General features: G+C 38.6%; 1 protein-coding gene across 1 annotated transcript; it reads right to left on the minus strand.

Moving 5' to 3' along the window:
• On the minus strand, positions 1–25,229 carry LOC140234813 (uncharacterized). Its single transcript, XM_072314850.1, has 17 exons — positions 24,868–25,229; positions 23,936–24,173; positions 23,335–23,526; positions 22,413–22,497; positions 21,287–21,419; positions 20,636–20,725; positions 20,037–20,085; positions 19,452–19,566; positions 16,972–17,040; positions 15,948–16,084; positions 14,009–14,096; positions 13,395–13,562; positions 10,860–10,975; positions 6,402–6,462; positions 5,669–5,752; positions 1,731–1,931; positions 1–840 (listed from the first exon to the last, which is right to left on the minus strand). Exons 1-17 carry the CDS (start codon positions 25,217–25,219, stop codon positions 739–741), a joined length of 2,280 nt encoding a protein of 759 aa, XP_072170951.1. The 5' UTR covers positions 25,220–25,229; the 3' UTR covers positions 1–738.
• Positions 25,230–25,536: the final 307 nt, after the last annotated feature.

Consider the following 25,536-nt stretch of genomic DNA (forward strand, 5'->3'; position numbering starts at 1 on the left):
TCTAGTCTGGTTTATTCATGCACATAACTGCAATGGCAGCCAAATGGCTGAATTGCACAATGACATACAGCTGTATATACAATAAAATATGAAATAATATTATTACATTAAAAGAAATAACAATATTAATAATCATATACACTGTACATGTGTATATACACAACATAATAATTACATTGAAACTGTAGCTTTTCGTTTGCTGTAAAATGATTTCCTCTAACCTGAAAGAAGTTGTGTGTAATCCAGCTACTGTGGAGGAAAGGGCGGGGATATGGCTCAGTCGGTAGTGCGTCTACCTTAACATCAAAGAGCACCTAGTTCGAGTTCCGAGTCTCACTGAGCAATGTTGTGTGTAGCATTCCGTCCCCTTAAGAGGCAAAACACTCTGTCCCTCAGATAGGACATTAAATGACACACGCACGAAAAAGATCCCACTTCATTCATTCATCACAAAGAGCAGGTTGCCAACCCAGTGAAGTTGTCCTCCTACCCTAAACCACAAGAAAACGGGCAATTGATGCCGACCCATCGTGGTTCGTCCCAGGTGACCAGCAATAGTCAACAAACGATATCAACCAGGCACAGTGTGCCATACGCTTGAATGAATGAATGGATGAGTTATATATTGCAAGTCACATCAGACTCACTCATCAAAATGCCTCCTAGGGGTCACAGGAGGTGCTATTGCATAAGCCCAGGGTTCCTCTCACGGAATGATTGCAGTGTGATCCCCACCACTCATGGGGTACCGGGAGGGAACTGGTGGCACACACAGAACTCTATGGACACTCTTGGGTCGAGGCACTGGTCGTACTTCTGGTAGCGTGTAACTTGCTTCAGCTATGGAACCACAAGAAAGGAACAAACAACAGACAATTGAACAAATTGAGTGTCTATATCAATGTAAAAGATACAGATGACACAACAACTTGTACAAAAGACAAGATGAAACAGAATATGAGATACAATAAAGAGATGTCTACTATAGTGCATTCCCATTATAATGAACACGGGTATAACGAAATTCAGGTTTAAACAAAGTAAAAATTCAGGCTGGAAAATTATCCACTCTTACTCTTATGTTTTTTATTGTCTATTTGTTCGGTTATAACGAAATAAAACTGCCGGTCACAAGGACTTTGTTATTATGGGAGTCCACTGTAGAGAAATAGTATCAAACAAGATGCACACAGGGCGCCATATCAAATGTTGTCTTGGCAGGGGTGTCATTTGTCATTAATCATTAATGGTTAAACTTGCTATTGAGATCAAAAGCCGTAGCATAAGAAATGATTAATATCACTTTGAAAGAGGCAAAGTTGGCTTTATTTCCATTTTGGTAATGATATGCTCCGTATTTGTGTTACAGAAGACAATAATTACAGTGCACTCCCGTTATAACGAACACGGTTATAATGAAATTCCGATTGCAACAAAATAACATTTCAGGCAATAACATTATCCTCTCTATGTTTTTGCGGTTCATTTGTTCAGTGAGAACAAAATTTCAACATAACGAAAGAAACCTGCTGGTCTAAAGGACTTTGTTATTATGGGAGTCCACTGTATTTCAGTATTTTCTTGAGGTTGGGAATATTAGTTGACATGCACAACTTATGAATACAACACACTGCAAAATATACCTGCCAGATAAAGAATACGTAAATCGAGAAATTAAGCATGACATTAAAATGGGTGTGGAGAAACCTGAAAACCAATGCTGCACTCACAGATTCTATCTCCCCCTCCTCCGTAATTCGAAGCTCCCATCTTGAGGGCCCCTCCACGGCATCAAACGTAATGATATACATGAGGATGTGGAGGCCGGCGTAATCGTGACATATCCTGGAAACGGTTACCAAGGAGCTAAAGTGGAGGTCCATGCAGGTGGTGTTGGATGAGCTGGAACTATTCATCTCTTGGAGGATTCTCTGATACATAGAGAGAAGGGTGCAATCCACAAGCAGTAATTTAAGAAATAGTAGCATCAATGTGTCATGAAAGATGTTGCAGAAGATGTTGCCACTCCTGAACTTTGATGAAGTTCATTATAAAAAAAGAATAAATTTGATTTGGGATTCATGCAAATATGTGAATAAAGAAAATTCCTCATATAATTTCTCTAAAAAAATAGAAAGAAAACAATCTGGTTGCATACACTCATATGAAGGATTCAATATGGTTTGCCAGTAAAGGGTCTATTTTTTTTTTTTTTTTTGAAGAGGCCTCGCTACAAACATATTGTATTGTTTCTTGGATAAATTCTAGTGATGCATGAAATTGATTACACCGCATAAAAAAAAACATGCTTATGTAAGTGAGTTATTAATCTGCACCCATCAGCCCAAAATATATGTACTTATTATCGTTATTATCATTATCGTGATCAATTTATTTTTAAAATCATCATCATCATTATCATCATTATTATATATATGCAATTATGACCTGGATGACACAAGCAACAATAAAAACATGTCTTGAATACAATGGGCAAGAAGTGCAAAGTTTGCATGCCAAAAATCCTGCAGATTAAGAAGAACATAAAAACAACTATAAGAAGAAACTAGAAATATCGCTTTGGCGACTGGTATGCCTCCGCCATAATGCATGATTTTCCCAATAGGTCTAGATAGTACATGTGGACACTGTGTGATTACATTTTCACAAAATTGGCAAAATATTGGAATGACAAGTTTGTCACAAATGTGTTGAATGTTCACCTTCCTTGACGTAGGTTTAATTGGATGAATAGGAGAGCATGTATCTAGGGATTTAAGGACCTTGACCCATTCATACATTTAGGCATTGAGTAATTTTCAAGGTACAGGTGTGGAGAAAAAGTGCAATTTCTGAATTGAATAGTAAATTGCTACCATTTTCATCTGGCCCTTGACCCTAAAATTCATAAGATAATTACTTTCAGGTAGAACATGCATAATATGTACTAAGTTTCAAGGTAACTTGAGCCACTTCCGAGATATGGAGGAAAAAGTTAGTTCAGCACTTTCAATTGATCTTTGACCTTTTGACCTTTGAGGCAAAGAGAGAAAAAAAAAACTTTCCAGAGAATTTCTATTAGGTTACACACGCATACACCAAGTGTAAAAAAATAACCCTGCTGGCATTGCATAAATATGAGGGTAATAGTAAAATTTTGAAGTCTTGCACTTGACCTTTGACCCCTGACCTTTGACCCCATGAACCCTACATTCTCTAGATAATCACTTCCAGTCAGTACATGTATATACTATGTTCCATGAAGATACCTTGAACAATTTTCCAAGGTACGAAGAAAAAAAAGAAGTTTTAATATTTTTACTTGACCTTTTGACCTTTGACCTTTGACCTCATGACCCAAACTTTCACCAGAGAATCTTAATTGGGTAATACATGTATACACTAAGTTTCAAGAAAATCTCTTCAGGCATTCAATAGATATGGTGGAAATAGTGAAATTTTATGTATTTGACCCTGACCTTTTGACCTTTGACCTTTGACCTCATGACCCAAACTTTCACCAGAGAATCTTTATTGGGCAAACAATGTACACACTAAGTTTCATGAAAATATCTTCAGGCATTCAATAGATATGGTGGAAATAGTGAAATTTTATGTATTTGACCTTGACCTTTGACCATGAGCATGTGCACCCAAAAGTTGATAGGCACAACTTCACCCCCTAATACACATACATGCCAAGTTTCATTAGGATACCTCAACAGGTTTCGATAGTTACCTTGTCCACAAAATTCATTACGGAAGGACGGACGGACGGACGGACAACCCGAAAACATAATGCCTCCGGCACCACTTCGTGGCGGAGGCATAAAAAAAAGTAAGAGAAAAGTAAAACCAAAAACAGAGAAGACAAGGAAAAGTAGAAATTACGCGGTGCGTAATATATGTCCCCGCTGGAAGTAGCATTTTGTAGCAAAATGTACAATATAGGTAAAAAATAAAGGTCAAAGGTCAAAATTCTGTGTAGAAGTTTTGAAGCCCTCACCTAGTGCCATCACATAAAGCAAACGGAATCGAAATTGGGTTAGAAATGACGAAGGAGTAGCATTTTGTAGCCAATGTACTATATAGGTCAAAAATCAAGGTCAAAGGTCAAAGAAGTCAAAGGTCAAAATTCTGTGTAGAAGTTTTGAAGCCCTCACCTAGTGCCATCACATAAAGCAAACGGAATCGAAATCGGGTTAGAAATGACGAAGGAGTAGCATTTTGTAGCCAATGTACAATATAGGTCAAAAATCAAGGTCAAAGGTCAAAGAAGTCAAAGGTCAAAATTCTGTGTAGAAGTTTTGAAGCCCTCACCTAGTGCCATCACATAAAGCAAACGGAATCGAAATCGGGTTAGAAATGGCGAAGGAGTAGCATTTTGTAGCCAATGTACAATATAGGTCAAAAATCAAGGTCAAAGGTCAAAGAAGTCAAAGGTCAAAATTCTGTGCAAAATTTTGAAGCCCTCACCTAGTGCCATCACATAAAGCAAACGGAATCGAAATCGGGTTAGAAATGGTGAAGGAGTAGCATTTTGTAGCCAATGTACAATATAGGTCAAAAATCAAGGTCAAAATTCTGTGCAGAAGTTTTGAAGCCCTCACCTAGTGCCATCACATAAAGCAAACGGAATCGAAATCGGGTTAGAAATGGCGAAGGAGTAGCATTTTGTAGCCAATGTACAATATAGGTCAAAATCAAGGTCAAAAGTCAAAGAAGTCAAAGGTCAAAATTCTGTGTAATAGTTTTGAAGCCCTCACCTAGTTTCATCACATAAAGCAAACGGAATCGAAATCGGGTTAGAAATGGCGAAGGAGTAGCATTTTGTAGCAAAATGTACAATGTAGGTCAAAGGTCAAGGTCAAATGTCACAACTGAAATTCTGTGTAGAAGTTTCAAAGCTCCCATGTAGTGCTATCATATAAAGCAAACAGAATGAAAATTGGCTCATAAATGACAGAGAAGTAGCAAATTGAAGATTTTGATCACACACGGACGCACACACGGACGCACACACGGACGGACACACGGAAGGACGCACGGACACAAACACGTACGGAGCCCATTTCATAGTCCCCTGCTCGAACTCGTTCGGCGGGGACAAAAAATCTTAACAAATTAAGAAGCAATTTGCTTTTTTTTTTTCTGCAATTTTCGCGTATTGCCGCTGTCACACATTTTTGCGAGTGGTTAAATTCGCGATTGGGGGACCAGAGAAAATATGAAGTGGCAAAGAAAGTGTGAATTTCAACTCACTAGCAAATAAGAATGAAACTAGTTATACACTGCATGGAAAAAAACTTACCAAACTCTGCGATCTAGTAAGTTAAAATTCAACATTTTTGAAGTGGTTAAGTCCATCCCGCTAGATTTCTGACGAGTGGTCCCCTTGCGATAATGGATTGGCTCTCTACAGTATTCGTAAGTAGACGTGGACGTGCTATATGTACGTAAACAAACTTAGCCAGTATGGTCTGTTCGGTAAGCTGTGACATGGTATACTAGTACTGAAATGTTTGTATCATCAAGGCAAGGGATTCATTTTGGAAGGTGATATTTTCGCGTGTTGTTCATTTCGCGAATAGCTCCCGACTCTCCAAATTCGCAAAAATAAAACCCCCGTGAAATATATAGCGTATACAGTATTCTGTGTGATTTTTACCTTGGAATGCTTCAAGTTGATTTCAGCCAATGCTTGTTCCGCAAACAATACGTGGTCATCAGTCCACTCTGATTTTTTCAGTATCTAAATGGCAGAATGATACAGAGAAAACATGCAGGTTCTACAAGAAAGCTAACAGTTGACTTATTGTGCATTCCAAAAACAAACACTGAAAATTCTGGAAGAACAAATCTATCAAAAAGGCTTACTGCTGGCATTAATTGCTTGACAAAAAGAAGGAAAGGCTGTACATGTATAGAAGAAAGATATTCATTCAAAGTTTCTCTCAATTATTGAGAGTTCACCAAGCTTTATCTTACAGCTTAACTATGTTATAGGCACAGTTGTATTAACCACTCAGGTATTCAGTTACTACTCTTGTGAATACTTTAATAGGTAGCCTAAAATAACCCACCTGCGACATGTACTTGTAACTACGTTATTAATAATTCATCCTCTGACCATGTAGCCTGCTATCCCCCCCCCCCAAAAAAAAAAAACCTTTCAATAACGTGACTTTGCCAAACTGTTTTTCTATAAAGCCTCTTTCATCGCTAATTTTCAAAGTGAAATCCAACAGCAAATGGCAGAGTGAAGGAATTAACCCATTGAAGACGAGTCCGGAATATACTCGGGCAGGTGTGTATGGGAAATGCGTGTTGTAGCAAAATCAGTCCATCCTCAATAATGGGTTAAAGATGTGTTTGGTGCCCCTCACCAACTAACAACTTACAATTGGACCACCACAAGCACAGCTCCAATGTGGAATGTTGGCATCAGCACAGCTTCGTTTCCTAAACCAAAGATAAAATCATAGTTTTGTATTACAGATTACTTTCTTGAGTTATGTATATGCACTTTATAGATTGTTGAAAAAAAAGAACAATTAACTTTTTTTGAAACTCCTACAAAAGTGATAATTTCCATTAGATTTAGTTGCTACACTCAGTTTGGCAAGATGAATTTTTGTTTGTTCCTAATATCGCTGACTATAATTTGATGTTAAAACTGATTACAGCTTCAGACATTGGTATTGCATTGCTCCAAATGTGTAGTAAACCTGAAACATTCCTTGTCTACAATAAAACCCATGTTTCAACATTCATCCCCTTGATTCAAAATCATGATGTTATTCATAAGTATAAATTAGATATGAAAAACAAACACTGTGTGCAACTGATGTCATGATATAACATTGGATTTATGCAAGTACATAACATCATGCATTTCAAATTTCCATTTCATTCAATTCCATGTTTGAGTGAGTGAGTGATAGAGTGAGCACCTACGCAGTTCCCCACACTGATTCATTTTTATTTGCTCCAATGTACTGAGCAGTGGGTTTTTGTGGTATTTGTTCATGACCAAATTGTTGTGTATTGTGTCAGGATCCAACAGGGCTGTTCTAAGGCTACCAAATGTTCAAATGTAGGGCTATCCAAAGTTGAATTAAATATTTTGTCCATCACCTGGGGGGTGTTTCACAAATAAAGCTGTTCTTAAAGTTACGAAGGACTTAAGAACGACTGGTGATCAGTTCTTGTGCTAAATCATTGAGATTCTGATAAGTATAGCACATAAGAACTGATCACCAGTCGTTCTTTAATAAGTTCTTCGTAACTTTAAGAACAGCTTTGTGAAACACCCCTGGCTCTACACACTTGACTAAAGGTGCCATGTCTACAGACCTACTTAACTGAGTAACCAATGGGTCCTTTGAGAAACTCCAAAGTTTACCATGGTATTAACATGCCATGTATACATGTGCAGCATAATAGGCCCCTTATCATATTGTCTGGGACGACTGTTGCAAAACTCAACAATGGAGTTCCCTGATACCTGCACCTATTCTTTGGATCAACCCCAGCTTTCAGGGAGCTACAATGTAATGCTGTTTATAGGAAGTATTGTACAACAGCTGCAGCCAATCTACAGGTTGATGGAATTACTGTTCTTCAAGGACCCCATATTATGCAAAATGCAACAAGACATGAAAATCTCATGAAAAAAAACCCCCAACAACAACAAAACAGTACATCAACATAATGTAATCACATTTACCTTCTGGCACTAGGATTATTCGTCAAGACACAACATTTCTTCATAGTGTAAACCACCCTCACTACATGTCACAGTCTCAAAGGCTACCTTCCAGAGTTTAGGAAACAATAACTACCCTGGACTTGTGAGACCTAAAAAGACGAGGTGCAGTAAAAAGACAAGAGACCCGCAGGTCTAGCGCTCACCTGAGTATCGCAAGTTCACCTTTCACGCAGTCACTAATCTAAATTATTCACAGCTCTACTAAAATTTGACCAGGCATTCTCAAGTAGAAGATAACTAGAAATGTCGCTATGGCGACTGATGCCTCCGCCATAATGCATGATTCTCCCAATAGGCGTATAGTACAATGTCTTCACAACGTGTGATCCATGACAGTTTCACATAACTGGCAAAATATTGAAATGACAGGTTTATCAGAAATGTCTTGTGGGTTTGTTATAATTTTCTAAGAGTGCAGGCACACATATTTGGGGAATTGAGAATTTTTACTTGAATTCTGACGGACCCTTTTTGTAAGTTTATGCATTGGGTAATTTCCAAGGTATGAAGAAAGAGTGTAAATGACGGTACAAAATATATATTTTTTTTTTTTGGGGGGGGGGAGGGGCATTGAAACCTGGCCTTTGACCCTTAACCTTTGACCTTCTGGCTCGAAATATCCCGGAGAATCTCCATTAGGTAATGCATGTATCAAGTTTTGAAACTAATAATGCAAGCATTGCATATACTAGTATATGAGGGAAATAGTAACATTTTGAGGAGTTGACCGTGACCTTTGACCCCTGACTATTGACCCATGACCCCTAAATTCCCTAGATAATCCCTGCTAGTCAGTACATGCGTATGTACCAAGTTCCACGAAGATACATTGAACCATTTGTGAGAAAAGTGATATTGCAACATTTTCATCTAACCTTTGACCTTTGACCTTTGACCTTATGACATGAAACTCTCTCTGGAGAATCTTTACGCAGTAGTACATGTCCACACCAAGTTTCAAGAAAATACCTTTGGGCATTGCATAGATATGGGGGAAATTGCAACATTTGGGCATTTGACCTTGACCTTTTGACCTTTGACCTCTTGCCAATGTCACTAAAATCTACTCAACTAATTGTCCCATCATACATCACCCTTGGACCAAGTTTGGTGAAAGCTGCTTCATCCAGTTTTGAGTTATCACATAAACAGATAAATTTTAGGATTTGACCTTGATCTTTGACCTTTGACCTCTGTCTGATTTCACTGAAAAACTAATCAAGTAATTGTCCTATCATACATCATCCTCCAACAAAGTTGGGTGAAATTTGCTGCATCCAGTCTTGAGTTATCGCGTAAACGGATACAATTTCATGATTTGACCTTGACCTTTGACCTTTGACCTCTAGCCGATTTCACCCCAAATCTAATCAAATAATTGCCCCATCATACTTCATACTTGGACCAAGTTTGGTAAAATTCCAGTAAATTTTACTCAAGTTATCGCGTAAACGAAAGCGGACGGACGTACGTACGGACAACCCGAAAACATAATGCCTCCGGCACCAAGATTCCTTAATTTGGGGGGATTGGGGCCCCCTGGGGCCCTCTGGGTGGGGCATGGTGCCCATTTTGATAAATTGAGATCCTGACCCCCTAGGGATGCTACCTGGCAAGTTTGACGAAAATCCATCATGAGGTTTTCAGGAAGAAGATGAAAATGTACAATTCAGGCCCCCATTTGGACCTTCCCAACACCCACCCCCCCCCCCCCCCCCCCCTGCCCCCAAGAGGGGCACCCCTGGATCTGCTATGAACAAACTTGAAACTACAGTCATTAATGTACTCACTCATAGTATTATCTTAGCTCTATAACTTCTGATTCTAGAGAAGATTTTTAAAGATTCCTTTATTTTGGGGGGTTTGGGCCCCCCTGGGGCCCCTGGGTGGGGCATGGTGCCCATTTTAACAAATTGAGATCCTAACCCCCTAGGGATGTTACCTGCCAAGTTTGGTGAAAATTGGTCATGGGGTTCTCAAGAAGAAGATGAAAATGTACAATTTAGGCCCCATTAGGACCACCTCCTCCCCTGAGTCCCAAGGGGGGCACCCCTGATTCTGCCATGAACAAACTTGAAACTACAGTCATCAATGTACTAACTGATAGTATTACCTTAACTCTATCACTTCTGGTTCTAGAGAAGAAGATTTTTACAGATTCCTTAATTTGGGGGGGTTTGGGCCCCCCCTGGGGGCCCCCTGGGTGGGGCATGGTGCCCATTTTAACAAATTGAGTTCTTAACCCCCTAGGGATGCTACCTGCCAAGTTTGATGAAAATCGATCTTGGGGTTTTCAAGAACAAGATGAAAATGTAAAAAGTTTACGCACGACGGACGACACACGACGCACGACGCACGACGGACGATGGGCGATCGCAATAGCTCACTTGAGCCTCTGGCTCAGGTGAGCTAAAAACTGGACAGTCATCTGCTTCACCCACTGCCTTGGACTCGACTCAAGAGTATGTAAATCAGCCAGGTGAGCTACTAAGCTTCAATGGGTAAGGACTGAAAGTATCCCATCTCAGTTGGTCTAGAGTATGTCTTGATGACGTGATATGACAGTTTCACATAATTGACAAAAAATCAAAATGACATGTTTGTCACAAATGTGTTGAATGTTTACTATCCTTGAACTGGGTTTTATTTGGATGGACGACTAAATTGTTTATGAGAGCAGGTATTCGGGGATTAGAGGATTTTCACTGTATTTGATCTTATCAGTATCACACGTATGTATTGTGTTCTTTCTTTCCTTTTTTTTAATGTGTTTATATGTGTATTTTGTGATGTATAAGTAGGACCTCTGCGAATAACAGTGTTCATAGCCATTGTAAATTGACAGAGTTACCCAACTGAAACAAAACAAACAAATAAATACATTGTAAATGCAAGAGAGTTAGAATTTAACAAAAATGCCTATGAACATAATATGCTGCTATTGATTAAGTAGGAATTGATTTCAAATGATACTGCCAAGGAGTCAAAGCATTGGTGATCCATCATTTCAATACATGCCATGAACGTACTTCCTGTCAAAACTACAAATTTGTATGGGCTACAACATGCACTGAGCACAGATACTTACCTCGGAATTTCCTGGGTTAGCAGGTTGTAAGAGTCCTCCTTAATATGACCTTTGACCCGATCAAGATGAGGATAGTCCATCAGTGACTTCATGGTTTGATGCAAGTCATAATGAACCTAAATTCAGGAATGAAAGTCACATGAACTACATATTACCACAAGTTTCACAACGTGTACACTCTCTTATCTGTAGTGACATATCAAATTGTCATCATTGTATAGCTTGTAACCTGACAAGAACACACAAAGGTGGCAGAAACACCTCTTCAGAATAGTCTAAGATAGAATTGTATGTGAAGAATCACCACCTGCAATACCAGTAACCTGCACATGCACCCTGTTCAAAATCATACGGCAGATAGTTTTCAAGATTAATCTTTGCAGGATTATTAACTGATAGAATTAGAACTCTATCATTGGTTGTAGGAGAAAGAAAAATCACAAAAAGCATACTTTTTTCTTGGTAAAAAAACTTTCTGTATTCAAACAGGGGAAAATACTTTTCTGCTGGCACTGTCTTCTTTTAGAGTGCGAAAACTCAATATTCTTTCGCATAAATAGTTTTTAAAGGGAACCCAAACCCAAAGAGAAATGTGGATTGAGTGCAAGCAGCAACATTAGCAGAACATAGCAGGAAAGTTTGAGGAAAATCGGACAATCGATGCAAAAGTTATGAATTTTTAAAGTTTTGGTGTTGGAACCGCCGGATGAAGAGACTACTAGAGGTTATGACATCATGTATGGACAATAATATAAAGAAAATATAAAGGGAAGTCCACAAAAATTCATTTTTCATGAAAATTGCACATTCCATCAACTTGATGTTGACATATGTTAACCCGTTGAGGACGAGTCCCGAGTATACATACTGTCTATGGGAAATGTGTGTTGTAGCAAAATCGATCCGTCCTCAACGGGTCAAAGGGTAGCAATTATTCCACCTTCTTTCTGAAAGCGGTTAGTCAAGTGCTCTTTCATTATGCTAGAAAAGTGAATTTTTTTGGAATTCCCCTTATATCTTCTTTATATTGTTGTCCACACATATGTTATAACCTCTAGTAATCTCCTGAATCAGCGGTTCCAACACCAAAACTTTAAAAATTCATAACTTTTGCATTGATCGTCCAATTTTCCTCAAACTTTCACTGATATGTTCTCCTACTGTTGCTGCTTTCACTCAATCCACATTTTTCTTTGGATTTGGGTTTCTTTTAAGAGCATTCTTCAGCAACTGGTTTGAGAATTCAAGGGATCAGCAATGGCTCTGAGATCTTAACTGAGGTTGGATCTCAGATCTTTACTGATGGCAGCAGTAAACTTGAAGGATAGAGCTTACGGGCATTTTTCTCTTTTTGCATGACACAATCTACATTGTTCTCTAGAAGCTAAATGCATTCAAAAGTGAAAGAATTTCTACATGCAGTTTGAAGTAGAGCTGAAAATAGTAATGTCTTTGTCATGCCACAAGATTCTCTTGTGAGATATTGATGTGTTGGTCAGGAGAGAAAAAGAGGAGAAATCTATTGAACCAAATATCTGGGGATGCAAGATGTCAAGTTGGTCAAATTTCCAGGGTTAGATGCCACCAAAATGGTGGCATGCAAGATAACTAATGTGTCTCAACGCCAAATACAAACTTGCAAAGTATACCAGGCTTTATTTGAGACATTTTGAAGATGAGCAATATTACTTCCAGGGTCATACCATTTTCCTTCGAATGATTACAAAATGTGCTGCACAGACTGATATGCTTCTTTCCCTCTTGGAGAAGAGATACTAGTAGGCCAAAACTATTTCTTTTCTTGGGTAATTAGAATGAGTTATCTGGCAATGCTAATCAAAGGCAATATACACGTAAATGGCAATGAGCATCATAACAAGGGACGCGTCTTGGACACCACCAACACATCTGTCAATCAAAATTATAGAATGGGTAGCGAGAATCCTGTGATTTCATTGGTCGAGAGCTATGTGTTGATTTTTTTACTGGCCGCGCGCTGTAGCAAGAGTACGCGCACTTGTAGCAAAGGTTTGTGCACTAAGCAAGCGTTCAGTACGAGGCGCCTATTGGCTCAAAAAATCATGAATCCAGTACTTTTTTCCATGCATCCAGTACTTTTTTCCATGCATCCACTCAAGTAAATACTGGATGCATGATTTTCAGGCTCTCGTCTATGGCAAGCCAAAAGGAAATGCATCCAGTAAGTTTGCCATCACGTATAGTATGACAGAAAAATGAAGTTTTGGCAAGAATATTACCCATTCCATAACACAGATGACGCACATGTCTTTTCGTGCGTCAGTCCAAATAGTGTGCATGTTGCAAAAATGGAATTTAGCTTAAACTCACTCGGCTTCGCCTTGTAGGTTAAGCATTCCATAGTTACCTTATACATACAATTTCGATTGAGGCATTCAGACCCATGCCTCATTTGTATAATGACAATTCAGTTGACATTTAATGACACTTGATAGCAGGAGAATAGTTTCCTTCATCACTGATTTTCCAAACTTTCCATCAAATTGAGTCTCTCACCACATATCTCTGGCTGTTGATCAACATGTTCCTCTCCCACTCTGGGTGTGTCTCCAGAACGTGCCTTGGGAGGATGATGGCCAGGAACGGTAAGAGTATCTCCATGTAGCTACCAGGGTGGTTGGCATCATCACCATGGTAACGATCTCCATGATCCCCAAAGAGGAACTACCAGTCAAAATATAATATCAGTGTTACTGCAGAAATAGACTCCTTCCTGTCATCCTTAAAATTTCTTTATTGTTGCTAAAATTTTATGGATTTTTTTTTTTTTTTCATGTTGTTTTGGTTTTGGTTCTAAAGATCATGCAGAGTAGCCAATTGTTAGATCTGACTGTTGCAGGGCAAACATATCTATAGGCCTACTGGAATGGTAACTCAAAGGGCAAGAATGCCAGTAATCAAAGACTGATATGCATGGAAAAGGTCAAATTCACATTCAGTAATTTCTGATTATTTTTCCTATATATATTGTAATGTCCCCATATTATATATCTTTCACATGAGCTTGAAAGCTACTGCCACTTCATATCTCTTCAGGAAAAAAACCCAACATCACCCAGGCAAATGAGTTAAAAGGGTGACAGGTTTAAAGAAAGTGAAGAATATCTTACTACTGCAAGATCGGGCTGGGTCTGCATTAAAGACTCCAGTGTTGCTGCCAAAAGAGCATCCACCTGATTTGCTGATTCTTGCTCTGGTCTGAAACAGTGGGGGCAAATATGGCAACATCATTAGTGAAACACAAGCATTCACAATACCCACATTTTCCTATCGTGCTTGCCATAGACTACCTCTGGTGCATCATTTTGTTTCTCTCACTTACTTGTGTTTTGGCTGACACGATGATGATGACATCTCTGTGGTGCTTATTGTTATCAATTGCCGTGGTCAGACTGGCGAAAGATTGAGAAGATTAAGTTCATGATCTTCAAGATCTCGAAGTTTTGTCAGTGTGACTGCAAAGTTCCCGCGAAACTTCCCACTCCAACTAGGGATATTTCCCTCATTCCAGACAAACTTCTCGATCTGTTTGCGGGCGGTGTCTCTGAAGCACGAGGTCATTGTCATGTACAGATGTGCATTGTTAAGTCACAATCACTACCCATCAAACGGTGCGCTCTTTCTTCTTTCTTGCGCGCACGTACCAATGACTCAAACTTCTTGATCCAAGTTTGGCTACCAGTGTGACCACGCATGACAAAAGATTGCGAAGACTTCGCGATGTTAAACTTTTCAATCTTTTGCCAGAGTGACCACGCCTAATATGTTGTTTTCACTTCAAATGGCTGGCCATCCAGGTATCCCTTTATATGCATATAGCTAAACCTTTGCGAGCTTTTCCACCATGTGCATTCAACTGGTAATCCATCTTAACTTACCCTACATGTAAAGCAAGTCTAATGAGGTGTAGCAGTGTGCCTCATTCCACCAGGAAGGCCACAGTGACACAACAGGGATGGGGGATCATGTGCCCGCTATTCAGTGACAATTAGTTTTACAATCATCTGTGCTGACTGGCAAAGAAAGTATTCCAACGTGCATGCCGATTGGCGATCAAATCACAGTATAAAGGGTTAAAGAAACATATCACTGCTATTTACTTACAAAGCAGATGAAATATTAGTCTCGGTTGCGGAAACTGCATTTAAATAAAAACAGTATCTACAACTCCTACCATGGTGATGAAAATTTTCCATACTACAAAAAAGTATCACAATTGTATCACACACAGTATGAGATTGCACAGTAGGACAAGGAATATGACAAAATGTTCCGTATTGGCAAAACCAGTACCAGCAAATCAGCCTCAGCTGTTGTTTCTTTAAAGGCATAGTTTACCATTTTCAGATGAAATAAAAATCCAGAATCAATGCTTCAAAATAGTTCCAAAATGTGAGTTAGGCATAGAAACAACCAATGTAAAAAATTTAATTAGTATAATCAATGTTTAGAATTGTTGATACACAAAATGTGATCAATGGTTATAATAAAAATAATAATGATAATAATAATAATTGTTTTGGATGTAAACTCCAAATTTTATTGTCCAAGAATGGAAATTCATTTTGCCCTATTGATTGTGGGCCCGGCAGCCACTGAGCAGCGCCAGATCGACGTTGCTCTAACCTTTTCAACTAATGAACAGCAAACAAGGTAGCAGCAACTCCCATCTTTTAATGTCTTTTGGTATGACGCGGCCGGGGTTTGAACCCATGACCTCCCAATTGTGAGGGCAGCCGCTCTACTCACTGAGCCAACACATGTTTCCAGACTAAACCGTTTACAGTTACAATTTATTGAGAAAAATAGTGATATCTCCTTATATTTTAGGTTCTATTTTAGGTTCAAAATTCTTCTTTGGTAGGAGGTTTTGCAATACAACTGACCTACACATATGCATCAAATGTGATATCTTGAACATTTTTTTAAATCACTGCTCCCAAAGGTAAACAGGAATTTTAAATAACAAAATATCAAAATTCCTTATGAATTCTGGACTTGATGAGTATACACGGCTGAACGTGAAGAAAGCAGCGGTTGTTGCCTTGCCTGTGCTTTGCATTGAGATCGAACCCCGCCCACTTTGCTGGGTACTCAAGATTCAGGAAGTCCCTGGTGTAGTTTATGATGTGTTCATGGATCATGGTGTCCCCATCACACAGACCACTCAGAACACCTGGCCGCACCTGGGGACATGGAAGAAGATTGAAGAACTGCTTCATGGAGTCTTTGAGCATCCAGCCCAGATGGCAAGAGGAAACTTTCCTGGACCTCACTGGTTCCACTTCAATGGACTACGGTCACCAACTGACTATATTTACTTCTGACACGATATAAATGCTAACAGTTCAGGTTCGATAGCTTACGATATGTTCCAAAATATTAAGATGTCAGTGCACAACCAACTGGTCACCTGTACTTGCAATCGCCTGTTAAGGATTTCAACAACAACTACGGCTTTCTTTTCTTTAAATTATAATTCATTTTGCATAAATATCATTATGATAAGATTCACAATTTGCAATGCAACAGTAAATTATGTTTGGAACACTTATCCCCAACAGGAACTGACAAAATCTGCAAAGCATTGAAGAGAAACAATAATTGACTCAACTTATTGAACACTGCCAACATCAAACATTAACTTAAGCTCACATCCCTCTCCCCAACCCCCTTGTTTTGTTTGTTTGTCTTCTTTTGTCTTCTTTTTTTTTTGTGGGGGGGGGGGGGGCGCATGTCATACTGATGTTTTTTTTCCTATATTTCTCTTCTATATTGCATTATGTGCTAAGGATATACCATACTATGACAACCCCTCCATTTTTTCAGACAAGACATAATGAAGCTACCATGTACATGTGAAAGAGCCACAAACCAGGATTTGGGAATGGGCAGGGTGACAATCTTGTGTGGTAGCACCCCAACAGAATGTGACTCAGAAAGCTATCCAACTATCTCAGGGGTTACACTGCGAAGGAGGTAATCAATGTAAAAGGAATTGGTGTTTATGACAATGGCGCTATAAAGTGGGAATGATGCAGTGAATCGGTTGAGTACTTTGTCTGAGACTCACCTCCTTGTTTTCAAGCTGCACCCAGCCATGTTCCCAGTGGGGTAACTCCGCCGGTAGATGGTTGCACGTCTGTTTGGACAGGAAGGAAAGAGAAAGGATGAAATCTGCAAGTTTGGTGGATATGTTACTTGTCGGCGCACATGCCAGCTTTTACTTGTTCATTGTCATAGCTGATGCAGTACAAAATAATGGTCCACCTAACTGTAAAGTTAACATATTTTCCAGTAAGGTTTTAGTGTGGTTTGTGACTAATCTCAGTGCAATGTGATAATAATGCAATGGTCTCCTTCACCCAGGGTACTGTACTAAAAGTTGTTTTCATGTGAGAGTTTAATCTTTTGCACATTCACATATCATTGTTGGAATGCGACTTTAACAACACACAATAAAATCCCTCAAAAACTGACAGACATTAGTGCACTTATGAAACCCTTGGTGTCCAAATTGCAGAAAAAATATCTCATGAAAAAGTCTGTGATCTCCTCATTTATGAAAATATCTGTAGGTAAAAATAACTGCTTATGCAGTCAGTGTTTCTATACCTGGCTAAAGAGAAACATTGTGGATAAAACTCTCATACAAGGATGTGAGCATGTGGCAGGATTTGAATTTCAGACTCCCATTAGAAAACAAAGGGTTCCTATCTGCTAAATTAGACCCATGGGGAGAATGGTCTTGAGCGTGATACCAAGACAAGATGCACTACTGCAGTGACGAGTTGCATTTTTGACTCATTGGAAAGATAGCACTCTGCAGTTCTCAGGACTAAAGTCTGTGCCAATCACACCTGTGTGCTCATTCTCTTTCCAGTTTGAAGAAATGAGTGCCAGGGAAAACCTTTAGCAGGATGAACCAAACAATAGATTTTTCAGTTGACTTCCACATAATTTTAACTTTTTGAGCACATAATGTTGTTCACAGAGGGTGAAGACATTCTGCAGATGCAAATTACTACCTGAGCTTGGGGATTCTACATTTACTACACAGAATCACATGCATACAATAATATTTACCTCCACAAAGCCAGACTAGAGATGAGTTTTTCTTGCAGCGGTGATGACTTGGAGACAGATGAAAGGGACTGTTGACTGTGTGAGATGATTGTGATGGTCTATCACTCATTCTAGATGGCACATGTAGTACACAAAATGAAATGAATTCTGACTTTCTGTGTCTTTGAATTATGGATGATGACACACATGATACAAACATTTTGTCACATTTCCTGAAGACAGAACACATACAGTTAAAAACAAACAAACACACACACACACACACACACACAAACAAACACACACCGAAGCTCTGGCATTATAGCTACCTTCATAACATCCAACTACTATATACAACTGTATTTACAGATAGGCAGCATAAAAGAATTAGAAAAATGAGGAGGGTAAAGTGTGGGATATCTGAAGTTGTCTCAAGTGGTTGAGTTCAAAATTATGGCAAACATCTGGTTACAAGCAGCAAGAATTTCTGCCACGTCGTCACGACAGGCATGCACATCACAACAGCAATGACAGGAGAGAATAATGAGCAGCTACAAATATATATCATTTCTATCTCAAAGTTTCTGCTATGACAAAATAGAGCAAAGCACAGATGACAAGTCACAATCTTAGAAGTGTGAAATGAAACTAATGAGTGCAGTGCGGCATGAGAAGTAAAATAATATGGAAATGAAAGAGACACACTATCAGGTAGATGAACAAAAACTTGTTCTTTTTCTTCCAACAAGTAAAGAGCGTAAACTGGGGAAACATGAATGATCCTTGGCAAGGCGCAAAAGCACTCCCTTTATTTCATTTATATTTTTCCTGGCAGTTAAGAACACTCAGGAGTAAAATAGTGATTTTTTACAGTCAGCATTTCCCTACTGTTGCATTATTTAACACACAGAGAGACCCATTATTTTCATTTTCTCACTTTTTTTTTTCTGGGGGGGGGGGGGTGGGCTTTTGATTTCACAGCAACTCTGTCATGTTTGCAAACAAAAGTTACAATGTCATTCTGAGTATTTTACACATATGATAAAAGTTTGTCACTATTAAAAGTAAGACTTTCAACAGGGGTGTGAGAGTAGGTTACTTGTAAAAAAAAAAATCTCAAAATTGGAAAAAAAGTCTGAAGTACCTAACTGTAAACACTTAAATGTCACTGAACTGCAAAAAAGAGTCTGAAATGTGAGTTTTGGGCAGGGAAATGAAAGTCTGAAATCAGATTTAACTCTGAACTCTCACACTCTGAATTCTCACTTTGACCTTCTTGTTCCACACCCTTCTCCGTTGACAACTTTGGAATGTGCCAAAGTTAATTATAAAGGGGCTGGAGGACAATTTGGAGAGTGTTATGTCTCTTATTGCCTCTCGTCTGCCACAAATTATAATTCCCCATATGGATACTGTGTTACTCATCAATGTTGCCAAAAGCAAATGGTTGAAACTACAGCTTGGATAGAGAACTTCTGTTCTTCTTACTGCACAGATGGTCTGTGTTCCCATGATACCATTTCCCGTGTCCATGGCATAGCTGGTGAGGAAGCCATGCTGGTTGGCATAATCCCACATCCACTCCTTGATTGGCTTGGTGTATCTGAAGAGAAAACCAGAGTAAAATTTATCATATGACCACACAGTTATAGAATTTGAGCAAAGTCAACTGCTGTATGCAGCCAATTAAGGTGCCTTCCTTTTTATTATTAGTCTGTTTATTACTACAAGTATGGCCTTCCACTCATGTAAACATTTATCTTGACCATGATGTGTATTATTATCATTATTTATATTTTTTTTATTTCTTTTTTATTCATTTTTTTTTTTTTTTTTTTTTTGGGGGGGGGGGGGGGGGAGGTCTTTCATATTATATTCAAACCAGAGTTAAGTGACCTCAAGCTTATTAACCTGTGACCTATCACCACCATCAATTTGTGCCCATAAATCAGGGGCTATGGAACATTTTTTTTTTGGGTGTGGGGGGGTTACAGGTCAATTATACCCCCAAAAAAACCTTTTAGATTAGAACTTTTGTGCCTTTATCTTGCAATGAATTTGTTTTAACTGTACCTGTGAATCAGTACTCGCTTCTCCTCATCAGCTCTCTTGAAATATACTCCTGTTGATATAAAAAGCCGTCATATAAATTGTCAGTGGATATACAAACTGCATTAGACTAGACAGTAATCATATTATGCATACGTATCTTTATCATAATATACATGCTTTGGGATTTTTTTTTCAACTTTTTTTTTTTTTTTTTTTTTTTTTTTTTGCCACAAGCTGTCTATTGTTCACAGACAATCAGACTTACCATGACAACACTACCAGTACTTTCAGTCATGTGGGTGAAGTAGGATTCCATAAAGTGGTATGAAGCTTGGTCAAATAAAAAATCATAAAATGAAAAATCAAATGCATAGCTCAGCAGGCATGTGACAGTAGTAAAAATACATGTTATCCTTGTAGGCATGGGAATGAAAAATCACAGAAGCATGGAAGAGAGTAAAAGTCGAAGACACCTGTCGCATTACCTACATCTATGCAAGTCAAAAGCTCCCTGGGTGGGGTGCAAGAAGATAGTTGTGAACATGAGACAGGTACACAGCCTTCGCCATCTTACAGCCTGCTTAGATAAGATTTACATGCTTCTGATGATGCTGTCTTACCTGCATAGAGGGGTGTGAGGTTCATGGCAGTCACACCACCGATGGAATTGAGCCGGTTGAACAAGAAGGCTTGATGGGATGAATCTGCACCTTGTTGGTGATCGTCCAAGAAACACAAATGAACATTTGCAGCAATGAATAATATGCTTATTAAACAAGATATTCACATGCTTATTAAACAAGATAATTAAACAAGAAATTCAATCATACATTTTGATTTGATTCATTTTAATTCAATTCAATTCACGTTTATTGTTTGCTTCTGGAAACCTGCTTTGTTTTCATGCATACATAATACATGAATACTTTACAAGTTTTATGACAACTTTCTACACAAATTACCCAGAAAGTGGATAACCATGAAAAAAACTCAAGCCAAATATCATGGATCCCTATATTGAAGAAAAGCTCAAGTAGTTTTGTGAAATTTTCTTCTTGTTAACTCCCTACATAGTCACATGTCTTAAACATGTATTTCCTGTCAGTTGCATAGTGAAACCAGTCCCATTACTGTGTTTATCAATAAATAGAAACTTTTTCAGGTCCATTATGATGGACCACAGGGAGTCGATATTGCAGGCTGTACCATACAAATCTCCAGTCCCAAACCTACTGGCCAGAGGAAGGAGTAGCAGTATCGGATCCACTTACTTGCATTGAACAGTCTCCTCAACAGCTGGCGTGTTTGGGGCAGCCCGCAGGATCGGTGGAATTGGGCTCTTGAGAGGGAGTCAATGTTGATAGCTAGCACAGAAAGTGGATGCCAGTCGTTACGCTCCTGTTTCTATCATCAGTGTGAATATGCAGAAGTTTGCATTGAAAGATCATTATTGCATCTGCAACTTCATTTCAATTACAAAATGTTGAAAATAAAAACGAAATTACAACAGGCCTAGTTATCAAGAAACAGAAAGAGCTATTAAATTCCCAATTTCATTTCAGATTAGTGGTAAGTCAAAAAGCTCTAGAAAAAAAAAAGAAAAAAAAAGGAGACATCCCATTTGAAGGGGGAGGGGTTTCTACCTACAATCAAACTCGATGCCCTAAAGCACATTTTTAAATCATTAACACTCTGTTGACAGTTTCTGCTACGTCAAAAATATTCAAGTTGTCCATTGTCCAAATTTTTATGCTATCAATAACATTACATACATGATACAGGGCTTGCCACAGACTTTTCCCCCAGTGGCCCGTTTGGGCTCGGGCCCCTAAAATATTTGAATTTGAAATTATGGTCACCCGAAATAAAAGGAAATATAATTCTAGCTGCCTGGTCGGGCCACCAAAAGATAGCCTTTTTGGAAACTTGCTGGCCTGACATCAATTTTTAGTGGCCCCAGGCCACAGGGCCACCACATATCATAATATTTTAGTATTAAGAATATATTATTCTGTTGCTATGTCACTTTAAAATCTCTATAGATTTTGTACATGACTCCCCTGCTTTCAATCTGATAGGTGATTGGATAGCTAAAGTAATGCCATTGGATGCATACTTTATTCACAATCCTTACAATCTCTCATTTATGCAATTGACCCAGGGAAATTCATATATCAGAAATTAAGATTTCTAAAATTTTACCTCTGCTGGAATTGATTATAAACGATATTCTTGTGTGCACTGATCTTTGGTAGGTTGGTTGAGTCCCAATTCATTGTTTTTTTCAAATGCAAGCTGAGAATAACAAATCAAATTTTGCTTGTAATCAGTTAAGATAAATCCACTGGATTTGCTATGAGTGTGTCAAAGAAAATCACTGTGATATCACGTTCTTACCATTTTGTCAAACAATTTCCTCTGACTTGAAACTAAACTGGCATTGGGAATAAACTGAGTTCTGTAGTTGTGGTGAATTCCAGTACTGAAGCAGGAAGAAGATGAAGAAGAAGAAAACTTTAAAACTTCACAGAAAAGGAATGACGGTATTGCTAAATTCAACCAACTAGAATGTCAAAAAAAAAATAATTTTCACAACTTTCTATCCAAAATCAATCCACACCAACCTTCAGTATAAATCAAACACTTGTAACATTTAGTGTGAATTACACCCACCTCTAGGTCTTACCCTTTTCAATCAAGGCAGACACGATATAAGCCATAATTTTGCCATCAATAGACTGGAATAACAAGGATTTTAATGGAAATTTCAAGAAATATAAATTTTTTGTAGCATACATTGTACCTCAAGTCCTCGAATAAAAACAAGAGGAAAGGCTATTCCAAATCATTATTTTACTTATTTATTTCTGTCTCATTTTGGGGGAATGCCCTTTACCTTACAGGTTCAGGAAATCAGACAGCAGTTATTTTTCAAAGTTATTGGAACTTGACATTAGAGATCTCCATGATCATAAGACAGCCCTTTATGATTAACTACCATATACATCATCTAATTATGGGGTTTTTATTTTCCAAAATTTTGCGAGTCAGGTTCTTTTCATTAATTTAACAGCACATGAAAATACTAACTCTGATACCGACATAAATGTGTCATGCATGAGTATAAATCTCTCCATTTGTTACTGCACTTCACTACAAAACATTAAACTATTCACAAAATTGTTGCAAAGTCTGAATTCGTAAAAAAAAAAAAAAAAATACAATTGCTAAATATATGGCATACAGAACTCATTAAGATGTCCTGATGACATTTAGAACTCATATACAATATGAAATTCCCTTAAATATATGTGCTCACCCATTCAAAGTTTTTACTCGGCACAAGACATCTGCATACTGCGTCGGAAATGGAATGTTGATCGGCTGCGAGACACGATTCCAAGATGAGTACTGATTAGTGTAAGTCTTCATTGTCTCATTTGTGAAGCCGCCGTTCCTTTCAAAGTACCATTCCACTCTGAAGTCACCTGGGCAGTTGATAGTTAGAGATCTGAAAATTTGATTTGCAAGGAAAGCAAGCACCAGAACATCAAATGTAAGTTATCTATGCAGACAGCATCTAATTATGTTTGCGGCATCACATTGTGCAAATGTCCGAAATTGAGTCAATCAAATTTGATTGAAGTCATGCAATTCTTCAAGTAACAACAATATTCTCAAAATCAACTGTTAACCTGTTGAGGACGAGTCCAGAGCATACTCGGGCAAGCGTCTAAAGGAAATGTGTGTTGTCGCAAAATTAGCCCATCCTCAACAGGTAACTACATCAAAATTGGAGCGTATTTGGGCAGTGAAAGGCTATTACAGATACAGGTTTATGATACATATTCAAATTGAGCTTCACAATAAAGATTAAAACAAAAAAGATTACTGGGTACATATGATACCAACAATCATACCTATTATGTCTGAAGTGAGTGGTGTATGTTGGACTGTGGTTGCACTCCCAGTCAAAGTTGTGTCTGCAGAGCGAGTCTGGAGCATCCATCTCAACAATCGGGCAGGAGCTGTCACTCAGGGTAGAAATTTTTTTGGAAAAAAGACTCCCTTCCAAGTTGTCCAAGACGTGCTGCCGTAGGCTTACAGACCAGGTTCCTTGAAAGAGCATTTCTCTCCGTTGTAGGACTGGATGGGAATCTTGGGAAAGTGAATGGAATAATACTCAAACACCAGAATCTTTTGCAAAATCATATTTTTATTTTTATTTTTCATTTTACTGGGCAAATATTAGCAAACTTCCTGTGTATATAACTTTGCAGATGAGAATAACTTTAAATCTAATACCTGAAAGACATGGGTCTAGGGCAATTACCCCGGACCCTTCCCCTGTCCCTAATCCTAATCCTAATCCTGAAACTAATCCTAACCATAATCCAAACTCCTAACACTAAACCCAACCCTAACCCTAATCTTAACTCTAACCTTACCACTAACCAGTATTTAGCCGGGGGGTAATTGCCCTCGGGGGGTAATTGCCCGGATACGGAAAGACATTAGCAAGCTGTTATTTTTGCGAACTAGTTCAATTGCGTGCCATATTCATGAAGATGTCCACAATGAAAATATTCCACCAATACAGTAGCACACAAACCATCTGATTAGAAATTCAAATTTTTCAAATATGAAGAGAGGACTTCACCAGTAAGCTGGAAAACAAGTTGAGCATTAAAGATACAATCTCCTCTGTATGAGCAATAATAACCATGATTATTATCACTTGATCAAAACATTTGTAACACATGTCATCTAAGCTTAGTGTAATAGAAAAAGTAAGAATGTCCTTGATTACATCATCTTTTGGGGGATTCCATGAATTGGTGCTTGTGCTTACCATTACTTTCTGGGCCAATTTTGTCGGCTGGAGTCTTAGTCAACCCCTCTCTTGGTTTTTTCAGTTCATTGAGCTTGGCCCAAAATCCACTCTTTTTCCTTTTCTTCCTGAGCTTATCACGACCTGCCTCCCATTGGGTTTCTCGCTTAATGTCAATAACAACAGCATCATTAAACTCCAGCTGATTACGTCTCAGCTCAGAGTCCTCGAGGTAGATTGTGACTTGATTCGTCGGCTTCGTCACCACCACAATCCACAACAGTAGCTGGAGAAACAGCACTAGAAGAATGCAGAGCATGACTCGATATTTCGATCTGAAGCAAGGAGGCAAGGTCACTTTTATTGCTTCCATCACTGTTCCGTTGATGCGCCGACAATGGACACAGTAGCCTCGTTGGCATCTTGTATCTGGGTGCAGGGGAGAAGATGGTGAATAAATCTGTTTCAAAGATGCTGTTACACTGCTAGTCTCTGCAAATTCTTCTGTTGCCAGGCTATTTCTACTCATAGCTCATAGCTATTTCTACTCATAGCTCATAGCTATTTCTACTCATTTTGTCATACCACTCTACACTACCCTAGTTTTGTAATGTTAGCTTGAAGGTATTATTTACCATCTGCAGATGAAACAAAAACCCAGCTTTAGTGCTTCAAAATATTTCTAAAATG

Source organism: Diadema setosum, chromosome 11, assembly GCF_964275005.1.
Source record: "Diadema setosum chromosome 11, eeDiaSeto1, whole genome shotgun sequence".
In the NCBI taxonomy this organism is placed as follows: Eukaryota; Metazoa; Echinodermata; class Echinoidea; order Diadematoida; family Diadematidae; genus Diadema; species Diadema setosum.